The sequence below is a fragment of the Balaenoptera acutorostrata genome, chromosome 17 (genome assembly GCF_949987535.1).
Source record: "Balaenoptera acutorostrata chromosome 17, mBalAcu1.1, whole genome shotgun sequence".
NCBI lineage: Eukaryota > Metazoa > Chordata > Mammalia > Artiodactyla > Balaenopteridae > Balaenoptera > Balaenoptera acutorostrata.
Genome location: NC_080080.1, coordinates 10,567,256 through 10,581,917, shown reverse-complemented (window position 1 = coordinate 10,581,917; position 14,662 = coordinate 10,567,256). Strand labels below are relative to the sequence as shown.

Sequence of the window (14,662 nt, the reverse complement as noted above, 5' to 3'; positions counted from 1 at the left end):
CTAATAAGAAAAGCCTGGATGTGAGCCCATGCTCTCAAGCAACATATATACGCACATCCGTTCCTTCTATAGACCTGTGCTGAGATTCGGTCGTTCATGTGACTGGTGCTGGGCTGGGGGCAGACACGCTGGGAGTCCCTGCCGTAAGGAACTCAAGTGAACAGAAAGGAGAACACACACTGCCATGTGTACAGGCACCCTGCTCTAAGCGCTTGGAACTGACCCCAAACAAGGGTACGCCAGCCAGACAAGTGCTCAGGGCACAAATGTAAATGAAGCACTAAAATGCACTTGTCACGTAACTAGATATACCCTAGTATTCTCCCTGAGAGGAGTTCTAAATGTGGCTGGGAGGACTACAGTGATGATTTCTCAGTGTAAGATGGTGAGATTTCCATGGGACACGTCAGATGAACAACATACATCACTAGACTGCCCTCTCCAAGAAAGCTGAGCTCAGCACCCGCACGGCCCTTGTTTGGCTGACCGAAGTATGCAAGTCTGGGGTCAGAGAAGAATTGCTTGGGGCGGGAGAGGAGACGTGCAGCCCTGCTACCAGCGGCCTCTTTCTCGGAGGCCCCTGCTGCTGAATGAATGTATCACTCGGAGGAGGCGCACCTAAATCTCAGGCTGACTCCCACTTGGAGAAAGAGGCCAACGAATGACTGATACAGTAATTCAGTGAATAGTTAATGGGTCACACACGCTCTTTAAATAGGCACTGAGTACCCAGTACAAACAAAAAACCAGCAAGGCATAGTCATTACGTAGATTTTCAGTCTAGTTCTAGTCTAGACAAAGACAAGCCTGTAAATCAGTAACAAAAATGGAGAGTGCCGGGTGCCTTGATGTTTGCCTTGGGCATGGGCTGATCCTGAAAAAAAAGATCCTGATGCATCTTTTCTTCTTATCAGACGGAGGCTGACACTTAATGCTGCCCTCCTCTGTGGTCTACGACTCTGACACCTGTCAGAGGAAGGAAGAGTTTCAGGCCAGGAAAAAGGGAGTGGAGCGATGGTCTCGCGGCAAACCACTGACAGGAAGGAGGAAAAAAGGGAAGAGGCTCTGAAAGAGCAGTTGGTGGCATTAAAATTCCACCCCGCAGACCAGGGGAGAGTCACCCAGAACTCCTCACGAGAATTCTGAAGTTCTGTGATGAAAATCACCAGGAAAACTGCAATGCCCAGTGTTTCATCTCATGGATGTGGCGCTGAATTTCTGAAGAAAAGCACTAACTCCACAATTCCTAATCTATTTCCATTCTGAAAACCACCCTTGCAAGACAGCTGCCAGAAGGGACCCAGCTCCGCTACACCCTTGTCCTTTTGTTCTCAAATTCTTTACGTGTTCATTGAAATTACTTGTATCACAAAAAGGATGCCGCGCCTCAGAAGAGACAAGATGAGACCATTGCATTTACAGAAATATAAGGTCCCTGGCATAAAGGAAAAGGGAACAGGCTTGGCGGTCTGTACAGGACACATCCGGTGTCCCCTCGCTGGAAGAAAAGACCCTGACGCTCTTCGCCCGGGGTGGGCACCTCAGACCGGGGCACGTGCCTCCCTCAGGCTCCTCCACTGGCTGGCCAGTGACCCAAGAGGTGGCCTGCAGTGGAGGGTTCTGCCCAACTGAGCAGTGGTTCTCAGGACCTCTTTACATTCTTACAAAACCAGAACATCCCAAAGAGGTTTGTTACCATTTTAAAGTGGGTTATATCTATTGATATTGGCTGCAAGAGAAATTAAAACTGAGAAACTTTCCAAACTCAAGAACACACATTTAACTAGCTGTCAGAAGATGAGACCATCGCACATCATGTAGCCACTGGAAAACAACTCTGGATACGTATGAGAGAGTAAGAGTGAATACGGCAACTAGTGCCCTGGTATTTTTACGAAAATAGTTCTGACCTCAAAGAGCCCCTGCAAGAGTCTTGGGAACCCCAGAGTCCCCAAGACCATACTTTGAGAACCTCTACAATAGGGGCAATGAGAAACAGCTAAACAGCCAGACTCAGACCACCTCACTCCAGAACCTGTAAACGCAAATAAGGGAAGGCTCGGCCAGTCAAAGCAAGAAAATAATGGCACAGGGTGGTAAAAGGATGGAGTGATTCCAAAATATTTTAAAAGATGTTCATATGTTTTCCAAGTTAAATGACTTTTTAAAGTTTGATTTAGCATCTACTTACTACAACTGTCATCTTAACTCCAAATGAATGGTGCATGCTTCAAATAGATTATAGGACTATCAATCTTGATGTAAGTCCCATGTTTAACAGCAATTGGGTTCATCTCCCGTACCACCAACCACTTGCCTCTGATTCCTCACTGATAATCAACACAACATATTGCTTTTTCAGAAATAAGTCTCCACAGGGTAATAAAAATGAATACACTCCAAAGAGAACCCCTGTTAAAAATTATAAATTCTGAATACTAATTAAGCATGCTGGTCCTTCCCAGATAATCAAGTCCTAACATGTCCATGATAATTAACAGAAAAAAAAATGTTATTGCAATGGACTGAATATTTACATGCCCTCAAAATTCATACGATGAAACCCTAACCTCCCAATGAGACAGTATTAGGAGGTGGAGCCTTTAGGAGGTGGCGCCCTCCTGAATGGGATTAGTGCCCTTATGAAAGAGACCCAGAGAGAGCCCTCACCCGGTCCGCCACATGAGGACACAGAGGAAAGACAGCTGTCTGCAACCCAAAAGAGGGTTCTCACCAGAACCCGACCATGAGGGCAAGCAATCTTAGACTTCTAGCCTCCCCATAACTGTGAGAAAGAAATTTCTGCTGTTTTATAAGGCACCATGTCTATTTTGTTTTAGCAGCCTGAACTAAGACAGATATATCCTCTCAGGAAATGAAAGCTGGGTGGGTATGGAGATGGTGGTGGGGAGGTTTCCTTCCATCCCACGAAAATTAAAGTACTACAGGCTGGCAGAACCTTACCCACAACTTCTCAAGGAGCTTCCATCATACCTGTTTTCTTGCATTTCCTTTGGTTTTTATAATAATCTTTGAACTTTCCTCCTCTACCAACCTGAAATCTCTCCCTTTCACCAAAACATTCTCTTTTCTAAAGTCTGAACAGAGAGTGGCCAGGGGCCAGCCTTGCTAACAGGACCCCTTGATCCTATAATCTACTCTACACATAAGAGTGACAACCAGTTCCCCATGGGAATGGTGTTTACAGCTGCCATATGTATCGAGTATTGACCATGTACTGATGTAGACCACAAGGTGCCTAAGAGCCATTATCTCGTTCCAGCCTCACAAAATCCTTTCAATACCTGTTGTGCACATTTTACAGATGAAGAAACAGGCTCAGAGGGGCAGAGTGGCTTACTCTACATCACACACTGAGGCACTGGGGGATAAGACTACCTAAGGTGCTCGTGATGCTTCACTCACAGCCGCTCACTCACCCTCACAACAGCCTCACGCAGCAGGACAGTATAAATACTCCGGTGACGCTGGGAGCAGGTGCCTAAGGCACAGAGAAGCTAAGTAACTTTCCCCAAACAGCACAGTTAGAAAGGGGGTAAGGAACAGTACCTACCTTAAATGGTGGCTGTGGGGTTTGAGTGGATGCAGTCGATGGCATCTAACACCCAGCAAGTACCTTAAAAACATTAAAGGCTACGATGAAAGCACCCTGCCTACAGGAAGTGTTCCACACAGTAGCCGGCAGCAGCAACCGAAGACGCGCGTCAGGTAAATAAAGAGGGGGCGCTCCTCCAAGGACGTCACCCCCGATGGCTGGAGTGCCCGCAGCCGCCCGGCCAACTTTCTGCACTATCTGCACGGACTCTGGCTGGCCATGCACAGTTTTGTGGAACTTCTTCATTCCTGCTATGAGAAGGCTGCAAGGGGGTGTGGTGGACAATGTACGTGCTGGGCGGCAGTGGCCCCGGTTCCATCACCTCCTGACTGTGCGACAGCTCTGAGGCTGGGTTGCCCCAGCTGCAAACCGAGGACAGCGATCGCCACTTCCCTGCCACGCCAGCGCTGACCTCCTGCTGCCGCTCTGGCCAGCCTGTGGCTCGAACATGCCACAGACCTCCCTGGCAATCCCCCCACCACTCCCCAGCCCAGGCCAGCTGTTGCTGGGCTCTGCTAAGTGCTTGAGCCCAAACTGGGGGGGGGGGGGGGGCATGGCCTGACAATCAAACTCACTGGGGTGGAATGAGGGGGCACCCGGGCACGACTGGGCACCTCACCCCCCACCCGGGCCGTGCAGCAGTCGGGAGCGCCCGAGGAGAGAGAGGGAAATGAGTCCTCAAGTCCAAGGAATGCGAGGCAAGCTGAACAAACACAGAGCGACTCTTCCTCAGGGAGACTTTTAGAGGAAAAAGATGGCCTTTGCTGTAGAAAAAGCCACGGGACAAGAGTCAGCTCACCAGGAATCAACACTCACCCTCTGTGGGATTTCAAGCAAGTTAATTTTTCTGAGCTATCGTTACTTTATCAATACCTCTCAAAGTGAGAAAAAAGACACCGAAATTCTTTGTAAACTGTAAAGTGCTCCACAAATGTAAGATGCTGGGAAGCTTCTCAGCTGTTAAAGGACCACAATGCTGTGGAAAAGACGGGGACAGATAATTTAGGTCCTGGTGGAGAGCAAGTTGTAAGAGTCAGTGAAGGTACAAGTCACCTCGAATAGAGCAAAAGGGGCCACGGGGCAACGTGGTAAGTGGGGGAAAGGCAGGGCAGAGGCGGTGAGCAGGGCTGTCACAAGGTCCAGCCCGGGGCAGTTCCCTCCCACCTGAAGGCAGTGTGCTATTTGATTAGTTTCTAGAATTTTTAGAGTTGTTTTTCCTTCCTGCCAAAACCACCTCAGGGCTCAAACACAAAACAAAATCAATTACTTAAAACACAATGCGATGATCAGTAAGTGCTGAAATCAATAAAAGCACTAATTTAAAGGGATGTGTCTGGTTCTGTGTCCTGAAGTGGGCAGTGGCTGCAAACTTAGGGCTGATGAGAAATCTCAATGGTCTGGAAAATGCAGTGGTTGATCTCCGTGATCTCTAAGGCTCCTTCCGCCTCCGAAATACCAAGATTACATTTTGTGCCTTGACCTCTTACAAGTCTTAAACTTCCTCCCCATTGTCTGGTCGATGCTACAGACGACACTTCTCCCACACTCTCCTTAACCTCAATGTTCCACACAGAGCCAGGGTCACCTTTGCCTAAATTCTTCAAGGCCCCTCACTGTGTGGATGTGTTCATTTGTTCATTCAAATAGGGTTCATCCTACTGGCTCCCAGGCTTTGGAGGTTAACAGATCAGTAAGACCATGTCCTGTCCTCAAAACAGTAACATGACAGGCTCAAAACCAGTGTCTGCACGCAAAGAACAGGCTGAGCTGAGTGGCTGGAGAAGGGAATGACCCCAAATGAGTCCCTGTTTTCCAAGCATCCCACACAGTCGTGAGAAGAATGGGTGGCTGCAAGGCAAAGGGGAACTTCCCAGGGAATGAAAAGCCAGGGAATGAGAAGTAGGAGATGGACTGACATAGCAGTTTATCCTACAAGAGAGTCAAACAGGGTTAGGCCCTCAGAGAGCACCCACTGCTGCTTCAGAAATAAACAGAAATTAACTCACCCTGGGTAACAATTCCTGCTGGGTGTGGCACAAGTCCCTCTCCCTTCCTACTATAACCTTTCTAGGGGAAAGGGCACGACCAGAAATTGAATATCTGATGAAGAATATTTGCAGTATTCATATTCTTGTCTTCAATGCAGAAAATGTGTGTGTGTGTGTATATATATATATATATATATTTTTTTTTTTAACTACAAATTTACAGATTTTCATTCCATGTCTACGTTTTTTTAACAAGCTATAAAGCCTAAGGCAGTGGTGTGACACCAAGGAGTTGAACAGATCTGGGTTGAAACTTAGCTCTACCATAAACCAGCTGTGGAACTGGAGCATTTACTGATCGTCTCTGTGCATCTATTCTCTCTCCTATGAAGTGCAGAAACTCTTGCAAAGCTGTCTTAAGAATGAGAAATCTGTGAAGAACTTAGCACAGTACTAGGCTCCAAAGGAAAGCTTAATAAATTGTGGCTATTATAAAATTATAATGGCTCCTGAACGCTTCTAAAGACTGTCAAGCATGGCAATGGATGCTGAAAACATTTCCAGAAGGCTACCCAGTAGAATCCCAGGTTTGTATTTCTTTTTTTCTTTTTAGAGGGGGGTGTTACGGAGTGGGTTTGTGTTTTGCTTTGCTTTAACCAATATTTAGTGTGATTTAGTAAGGCCACATGGTTCTGGGGGTGCTAACAGATCAAACTAAGTCACTAAGTCAAGTGACACGACGCGTTATTGCAGGAAGCGAATTCGACACTAAACTCCCAACCCACAGCTCCAGAGTAAAGTACACCCACCACCCACAGTGCGCCTGGGTAGGCACAGGGCACCAGGAGGGCCACCCCAAATGGATGTATGATCCTGGGTCACAATGTCAAGCTCCTGCCCATTACTCATGCTTGCAAGAGTAAGTCTCGGGAAGTGCCCAGTGTCCAGCGTCAGGAGGAGACGTGACCAAGCAGCAGTTGTGGGATCTTGGGTAAGAACTGCAACGCACAGCGGGTTAAGAGCAGAGACCTGGAGACTAGACAGATCTCAGTCTGAACCTTGGCTCTCTCCCTTCAGCAGTACAACGTGAGCCGGGAAACTACCCACTGCCCAGCCCCAGGCTCCTCATCCGAAAATTCAAGTACTACCTACATCACAGATTTGTTGTGAGGGTCAAATGATAAAATACATGTCAAGAGCCCGGCACCCCTCTGAGTCTCTGTTTCCACAAGCTGTAACACGGGGACCTGAGAATCCACGTCCTAAGGTTGATGCCAAGATTAAATTATGCAACATGTTAACTGCCCAGCCCAATACCAGACATATACCAGGTAACCAGGGTCCAGGCACCAAGGGTTCACTGACAGGCTTTAGGAGATTCTTGGAAACAAAAAGGGAAAGAGGAAAGCATTTGTTTATGTAATAATTTATTAACAAATAAAAGAAAAAGGGGCAGTGAGAAACCAGGGATTCAAACTAAGAGACTCAGGGAACTTGGCATTTTTCCTAAGGGTTCACTGGACTGATATATGGGGAGAGACAGCCAGCTACACTGTAAGGTGTAAGCGGATCCCCACGCTCAACCCCTAAACTACCTCCCAACCGCCTCCGCAAGGCGCCTGAAAGCCCACATTCTGCTGGGTCAGGGCATCATGCACTGCGGGAGGTACACACAGCTCTGGGACAGGCAAGCTGCTGCAATGCCTCATCAGGCTTTAACACCTGTAAGGGAATAGCCTCAGTGAGACTGTCTTCCAGGAGAGTTAGCCGAAAGCAGCCTTTGGTCGGGAAGATATCAGTCCTGAGCCAGGACAATCACGATGCGGGGTGGGGAGGAGAATGTCCTGGGACCCTAAGAGGAAACAAGAAGTCTTAAAGGGGCAAGAAGGATGAAGAAGGGTATGGGGGAGGATGACCCCAGTCATGAAAAGACCGTCGGCCTCAGACATGCAAACTCCAGCTTCCCCCACTGACTGCACGCCTCGGTGAAGCCACCCTATTTCTCTGCGCTCAATCTTCTCACCTGTAAAATGACGTTAATACTGCTCACTTTCCAGATGCTCTGAGGATTCTGTGAGATGCCGCAAGTGAAGTACTCAGCATGGAACCCAGAACGTTGTACCGAGAGTCAACCCTGACTTGAAGAAGTCTACGCTAAGCTACTGATAAAATCCCACGGGAAAAATGCTCCAGAAAGACACTGCTTGGATTCCCTGGGGAAGTAGAGGCCCAACACATTCAGAGGCAATCTCAGACTTATGGGCCTCTCTGAAACCTTCAGAGCTGAGAAAACACCAGCCCACGAAAACATTAGTGGTGGGGTTTCCAGGTTAACCCGGGAAAACCTTATGAACCCATCATGTAACAATGCACATGACAAAGTGATGGGGCTCACCAGCCCAGAGACAACTCAAGGACATCTGAAATACAACTTGGCTTCTTAAAAAAATTGTGTGCCAACTCTCAGACAGGACAAGCTGCTTTTGGCACCTTCCTCCCCTCAGGTTACTCCCAAGGCCCTGGCCCCGGTGCCCCATCAGGCCCACCCAACTTCTAGAGGAGCCCCCTTGCTCCAAAACACACACCCCCGGCAGCTACTTCTCAGCCAAGTGGTAGGTTGGAAACAGTCCAACTAGCTAATTCACAACCACGTGTCAAGGATGTGGCAGTACTTGGGTCTACAAAAGATACTCACTGATCCAAAGGAGTTTCTCAGCTGGAGAAATGGCCTGTGGAGCTAACAGGGGAAGTGAAACCGTCCAGGCAGCAAAGGAGAAAGGAGAGGAGCTACCCGGGCCGGGTGACACCCTGGCAAGGAGTCCAATGGACTCCATGTCTGTTTCCTACACATCCCCCCTTTCCCTAGCGAATGCGATTTCTGTATTCCTGAAGCCACGAGGCTCAGGCCTTCACAAATTTACTTCCATGGTAAGCGGGGATTTGGGCAGGGAGGCTACAGAAGGCAAAGAAGTCACCACTAAGAACTGGAGGGCTGACAGGGCGGAGGTGCCCACTTCCCCGCGACACTGAGATGGCATGGGCTCTTGGCCCTCCATCCTCTCTGCTCCGCAAACAGTGCAAAAACACCCACGCTAGCTCCTTTTCCTCTTCACACTCACAGTAACTTCTGGTGCACCAACACACAGGAGAGGGCAACAGCACACCCGAAATCCAAGCTTTCCCTCTGGAGAAACTTTGAAGTCAAGGCCTCACTCAGTGCTGTCCCTGTGTGGGGAAAAAGCTCGTTCACAGGCTGCCCAGGGCTTGGGGGGCAGGTAATGTCGCACGAGCCATCCTTCTGGGGGAATCTGGCTATATGACCACCATTTCAGAAATTTATGAATACACCTGGTTTTTTGACCCAGTAATTCCCCTCTTAGGAATCCAGCAACACTGGGGCGGATAATGACAGATGCATTCACACATTCACTGCTCTGTTTCTGCTAAGCCTGACTATTTAAAACACAAACTCCTCAGTCGGGGGTAACTTAAGGGAAGGAGGGAAATCCCATTAAGATAATGACGTGCCTTATAAAATGGTACTGAAGACTTTTTAATGATACGGGGAGATGCTCACAACGTTTTAAGTGGCGGGGGGGGGGGGGGGGGGAGACACAACACACGAGACTGGACGGCAGAACTGTCCTGGAGCTTCAGCGCGCTACTTCTTCAGTCTTGTGACCTTTGACAAGTCATTTCAACTTTCTGAGCCTCCGTTTCCTCATCTGTCAAATGAGGAAATGGTAGCTTTGTTGCCTTAAAAAGTGTTGTGGATGAAATGACACAATACATAATGAAAGCACTTTGTAAGCAGTTATAACAGAGTACAGAAAAGTTGGAGAGTAAACCCAGAGCACAACTGCTCGTAAAATCACGATTCACTCCTTAGCTTTGTAAAGGGAAATCAGAGAGATCAACTCTTTTTGAAAATACCAATTCTCTTGGTAATCCCTCTGATACCATGTCACAAACTGGCTGCCCCAGACAATGCATATAAATTATCCAAATTTAAATGCTTCCCATTCAACTTTAAGGAAACAAATCCAGAGGGGAAAATGCTTTCTCTTCCACTGAAATATGCAGGTCTTGTTTGTTTGTTTCCACTAAGAAAGTAAACACTAACCTGACTCTCTTCCTTTCCCTTGCACTTTGCAGCTAAATCACAGCAAAGTCAGGCTGGCTGGATGTGGGAAGGGTTTGGCTGCGGAGCCCCACAGGCCTGGGTGTGATTCCCGGCTCCATTATTTATTAGCTGGGTGGCACAAGGGTTAGAAATAACACAGACAGTTATTTCTGTACTCAGGACAGAGCTGGGACTCAAAAAGTGAGAGCGGTCACTGTCCCTGAAATTGCTAGCCCACTGAAAGACTGCAGGCTGCAGACACCAAAAATCCAGACCAAAAATTCAGCTTGGCATCCATGTCTTCCATGAATCTGTGGCAAGATCTCCAGGAAATTTAGCAATCGAGGGTTTTTTCCATTTGCTCTATGCAATTGGTAGGCATATAACTGAAGTCCAGAGAGGTAGACAGCAGCACCTGGAAAACTTTTACCAGACCTACCCTCGACAATTATAAATCAAATGCAATTTCACTCTACCCTTCATTATTTTAGTCAAATTTCTGAGTGACAGTAGGTAAAAGAAAAAGGGGAGGGGGAGAGGGTATCCCTGGCCTCAAGGTGCTTACAATCTACTAAAAGTGAATACATGTATGACCATGAATAAGTATATAATTTCGTTAATTAGCCAACTGGAGGGGAAAAAATGTGATTTCCATGACCACCCAGTGGTATTTAATATCTTGTCAGGAAGTTCTTATTCAACTCTAACCGAAATCTCTCATGCTTCAGGTGAAGTCTATTTCTTGATTGTTCTATTTCGTTAACATTCCATTCACAACATAAAGCATTTTTCCTTTAGGACGAGTCTGAGGTAGAAAGAGCATGGACTGGTCTGAATCCTTTCTAAGCCGAGCCTGTCATCTGTGAGACGGGCAACAGTGCCCACCCCACAGAGCTGCTGGAAGGATTGAAGTAAGTGGCATGATGTGTGTAAAGCATCCAGCACAGGGCCCAGCGTAGAGAAGGTGCTTAATTGTAGTGCTGGCGGATTCGGAATTTGTTCAAACTCTTTTACTCAAGATGCAGAAGCCTTGAGACAGTGACAGTGTTCTTTGACTTGGCACCATTTTATTTACTGGGAGGCAGTGCATTCATTTGCGTTGCTATGAAAAATATTACTACTATTAAAGCAGCAGCAGCTGCTGGGCCAGCAGTGAACGCTTATTTTGATTTGCACTTCGTGGAAATAAGGAGTATCTAATTTTATGTAAGTGCTATTAATGTGAATAAACATTACAAGGAAAAGGAAATGGGCTACATTTTAAAAGATGATTAATGAAACATAAAAGAAGACTCCCCACATTTGAAAACAGCAAAGACGCTCAAATTATATTTTGTGTGTAACTGGTCAGTGAAGTCACTTAAATGGAAGGAGAGCTGCGGGCCCTCGTCAGACGTTTAAGCAGCTTCTGTTATTCGACACTGGGAGATAGCCAATCAAAACAGCACATTTCCCCAGCAGAGCCCAGCTGCCCTGCCATATCTTCCATCCGCCCTGGGTATCTAGGGGAGATTACTTCTGAGCACCATGTCATCACTGTGGGTTTAAACGGCAGTGGGGTGCTTCTCCTCCACCCACGCCCTGTGTGGAATGTTGGTCTTTCTTGACCACATCAGGAAAGCTACAGTTAGGCAGCGCGGCGCCCTGACCGCAGCCTTTCAAAATGTCCCAAATGAATACAGAGCAGAGGGGTCACGGGGAGGCGAGACTCGCAGAGGGAAGGGCAGAGAAGCTAACATCCCCAGGGCCACTGGTGCGAGGCACGGGGCTGCTGCTGGTCCTCCTGACAACCCTGCGAGGGAGGCACTGTCGTCTCCATGTGGCCCTCACTCCAGTAAAGGATGCTGACGGTGGGATCAGAAGACCAGATCCGCGTCCCATCGCCCTGTGTGATCCAGGGTAGAGAGGGTGCTTCCCTACTCTCTCAGCTTTCTCTGAGGACCACCATCACGCCCAGTCCCTGCTGAAGAGGGACCACCTCCCATCCGATAGCCCCACTAACCCGCCAAAGCTGACTGCACTAGCGGTGGTCTCCTGACCCCGGCTGGCTGACCCGATCCCCATCCCAGGTGTCCCAGCCAGGCACAGAGACTAAGCTGGTGGGGGGCACTAGAGCCAGGGCTGCCCATCTCTACCATTTGCTCAGGAGAATATCCTCACTTCCTACCATTCTTGCTCCTTGTGTTCCATAAAATACCCCCCATGAGTCCTTACAATAACCCCTCATTGTGCCTGAACTAGCTGTATTTTGTTTTCTGGGGGGGAGGCAGAGTCTGTTACTTCCAACAAAAGAGCCTAACACACTTGGGCTTTCTGGGTCTCAGCTTCCTCGTCCATAGAAAGCAGGAGCTGGAGAGATGGTCTCTAAGGCCTTTTCCAGCTCTGTCGAGTGTATCCCATAATAATACAGGGCACTGGGGACACGGCCGTCCTTGCCCTAGCCCCTGAGCACAACGCTACAGAAATACAAGGTATCCAGGCTCTATTAATAATAGAAAGAGCTTGGAAGAACTTATCTTTTTCTCCATCCAAATCACATCTGGCAGGGAAAGGGATGGTCTGGATGGACTCTGCTTTCCGTAATAGTTGCTACGCGCAACGCAATCATCTTTGGGGCTTTACCTCCCTGGGGCAAGAGGCTCTGATTTTGTTTTCCTAGCTCCTGGGTGGCTAAATTGGGTGCTGTCTTATCAAAGGCACACATATTCCAGTTCTTTTGGGAAAATTATACCATAGCCTTGGCATTAAAATTCAGTTCTTACGTAAGTGACCACAAACAGCACCATGACACAGGGCTGCTCAGAAGGGGCTCTGGGCGGGAAGAACCCACTGTGAACTCCCAGATTCTGTTAAGACCAAGCGGGGTCCAGGGCCTCCAGGTCTGACCTAACTCCTGCCCCACAAATAATGAAAATTCATCTTACTGACACTGAAAAGAAGTTATGGGGCTTCCCCGGTGGCACAGTGGTTAAGAATCCGTCTGCCAATGCAGGGGACACGGGTTCGAGCCCTGGCCTGGGAAGATCCCACATGCCGTGGAGCAACTAAGCCCGTGCGCCACAACTACTGAGCCTGCGCTCTAGAGCCCGCGAGCCACAGCTACTGAGCCCGCGCGCCTAGACCCTGTGCTCTGCAACTAGAGAAGCCACTGCAATGACAAGCCCACGCACCGCAACGAAGAGTAGTCCCTGCTCGCCGCAACTAGAGAAAGCCAGCACGTAGCAACAAAGACCCAACGCAGCCAAAAATTAAAAAATAATAATAATAATAATAATTTAAAAAAGAAGTTATGAGGCACACAGAAAGGCAAATTCAAGGGTAGATCCTTTTCTTTGAAGGCGCCTGCCTCCAAACCAAAATAGAATTCCTTGTGGTCTCAGTGCTTCAAGCTGTAATCAGTAAAGCAAACAACCAAGCTGCCACGCTCTGTCCCAGTCAGGGCCAAGACATAAACGCTTCCCCCAGCACCTCCCCACAAATGACCAAAACCAAATACCTGCATTTATTATGTAACAGAGAACGCGGCTCATTTCCCCAAAGCCCCAGCAAACATCAAAAGGGGCAGCGCTGCCCCAGCTGTGACGCACCAATGGAGGGGATACGGCAGAAGGAGGTCGGGGGAAGGAAACAAAGAATCAGCGGTGACACCAGGAAGCACAGACAGCAAGGCTGCACCGGCAGAGCCCATCAGACCGGCCTGGGTCCGAGGGGGCAGCACTGGCCACTGGCTCCCTGACTTCACAGCAGTACCGCCAAGGGCTGAGTATATAGTAAAATGGAGTTGACAGTCTATTTCAGATCAAGTTGGCTTTGACCGTGACCGCCCCCCCCAGGGGTGGGTCACGTGTTTAGTGCTGCCCTAGTCCTCCCTCTAGTCCCATCTGCGCCTCCACCCCCCAGCTCCTCCCAGGCACACAGCTGGCTCTGTCACTGGCCTCATCACGCATCCCTCCGAAATGACTCTACCGAGGCGCGTCCTCTCGGTCACACATTCAAGGGTCCAACCCAATTGATAATAAACAGCAACAACGGTGACGGTGAGAACAATCATGTAGAGAGTACTAACCACGTGGGGCACGGCTGCACGCGCTTCACATACACTGACTCACTAAGAGGCAGGCACTATCCCCATGAGGACACTAAGACACGGGAAGGTTCAGTGACTTGCCTGACACACGCTAGAAGATACGAGGGCCTGCAATTAACCTCGGCAAGGGAACTCTGTCCTCCTCGACCCAAATGTCGCCGCTGGTCCACAGTGGAGAGAGCTCTGCCCGGCTCCCCATCAAGGAATGCCTTTCACCTCCTTCCTCCCCGCCCCACGGGAGGAAGCCTGACTAATGTGACAGGTCAGACCTTGGCATTCATAGGGCCACACTTTACCAGTGATGCAGTCACCTGATGAGTGCCGCACTTGCATTATCTCCTTTAATACTCAAAACAATGCCATTTATTCATCGAATGAGGAAACCGAGGCTTAGCTGCAAAGTGATCCCCATCCAGCCCATCACTTACTCGCGTTTAAATAATACATGTGGGGATGGCTGAGGCCAAGGTCTGCCTCTAGTCCCCAAATGACTAGGTTACATAAATGGAAACCACCTCTCTGAGGCTCCCTTGACTCCCAGACGTAATGACAAAGGTCTGGGTAACGTCTGAATATCCAACACCACAGACGCTTCCAATGAAAGCCTCCCAGCCCCACATCAGGGACGGCCGCTGCGGCTTTGCACAGCAGGTCATGTGAAAGCAGGACTTAGCAGCAGAGCGGCTGGCAAGATCAGGTTCCCAAATTCAGGTTCATTCTCCACTCCTTCTACCTGGAAGCAAGTTCTAGGGGACGACACTGGAAGAGGCATCATCACAAGAGCCACAGGGTCCCCCCCATCCCCCCCGCCCCGTGTACAACCAGCCTCCATAGCCCTTTGGGAGAGC

At 48.8% G+C, this 14,662-nt stretch overlaps 1 protein-coding gene across 4 annotated transcripts in view; it reads right to left on the bottom strand.

Annotated features, from left to right (window-relative positions):
* The window catches only part of ASAP1 (ArfGAP with SH3 domain, ankyrin repeat and PH domain 1), a 355,141-nt gene that overhangs the window by 250,185 nt on the left and 90,294 nt on the right, over positions 1–14,662 (bottom strand). Inside the window, exon 2 of one of the 4 annotated variants that reach the window (XM_057531794.1) lies at positions 3,575–3,637. The exons of the other annotated variants lie outside the window; for them this stretch is intronic. Coding sequence (XP_057387777.1) covers positions 3,575–3,619 — 45 coding nt within the window. The 5' untranslated portion in view covers positions 3,620–3,637. The remainder of the gene's footprint in view (positions 1–3,574; positions 3,638–14,662) is intronic. 4 annotated transcript variants of the gene reach the window in all.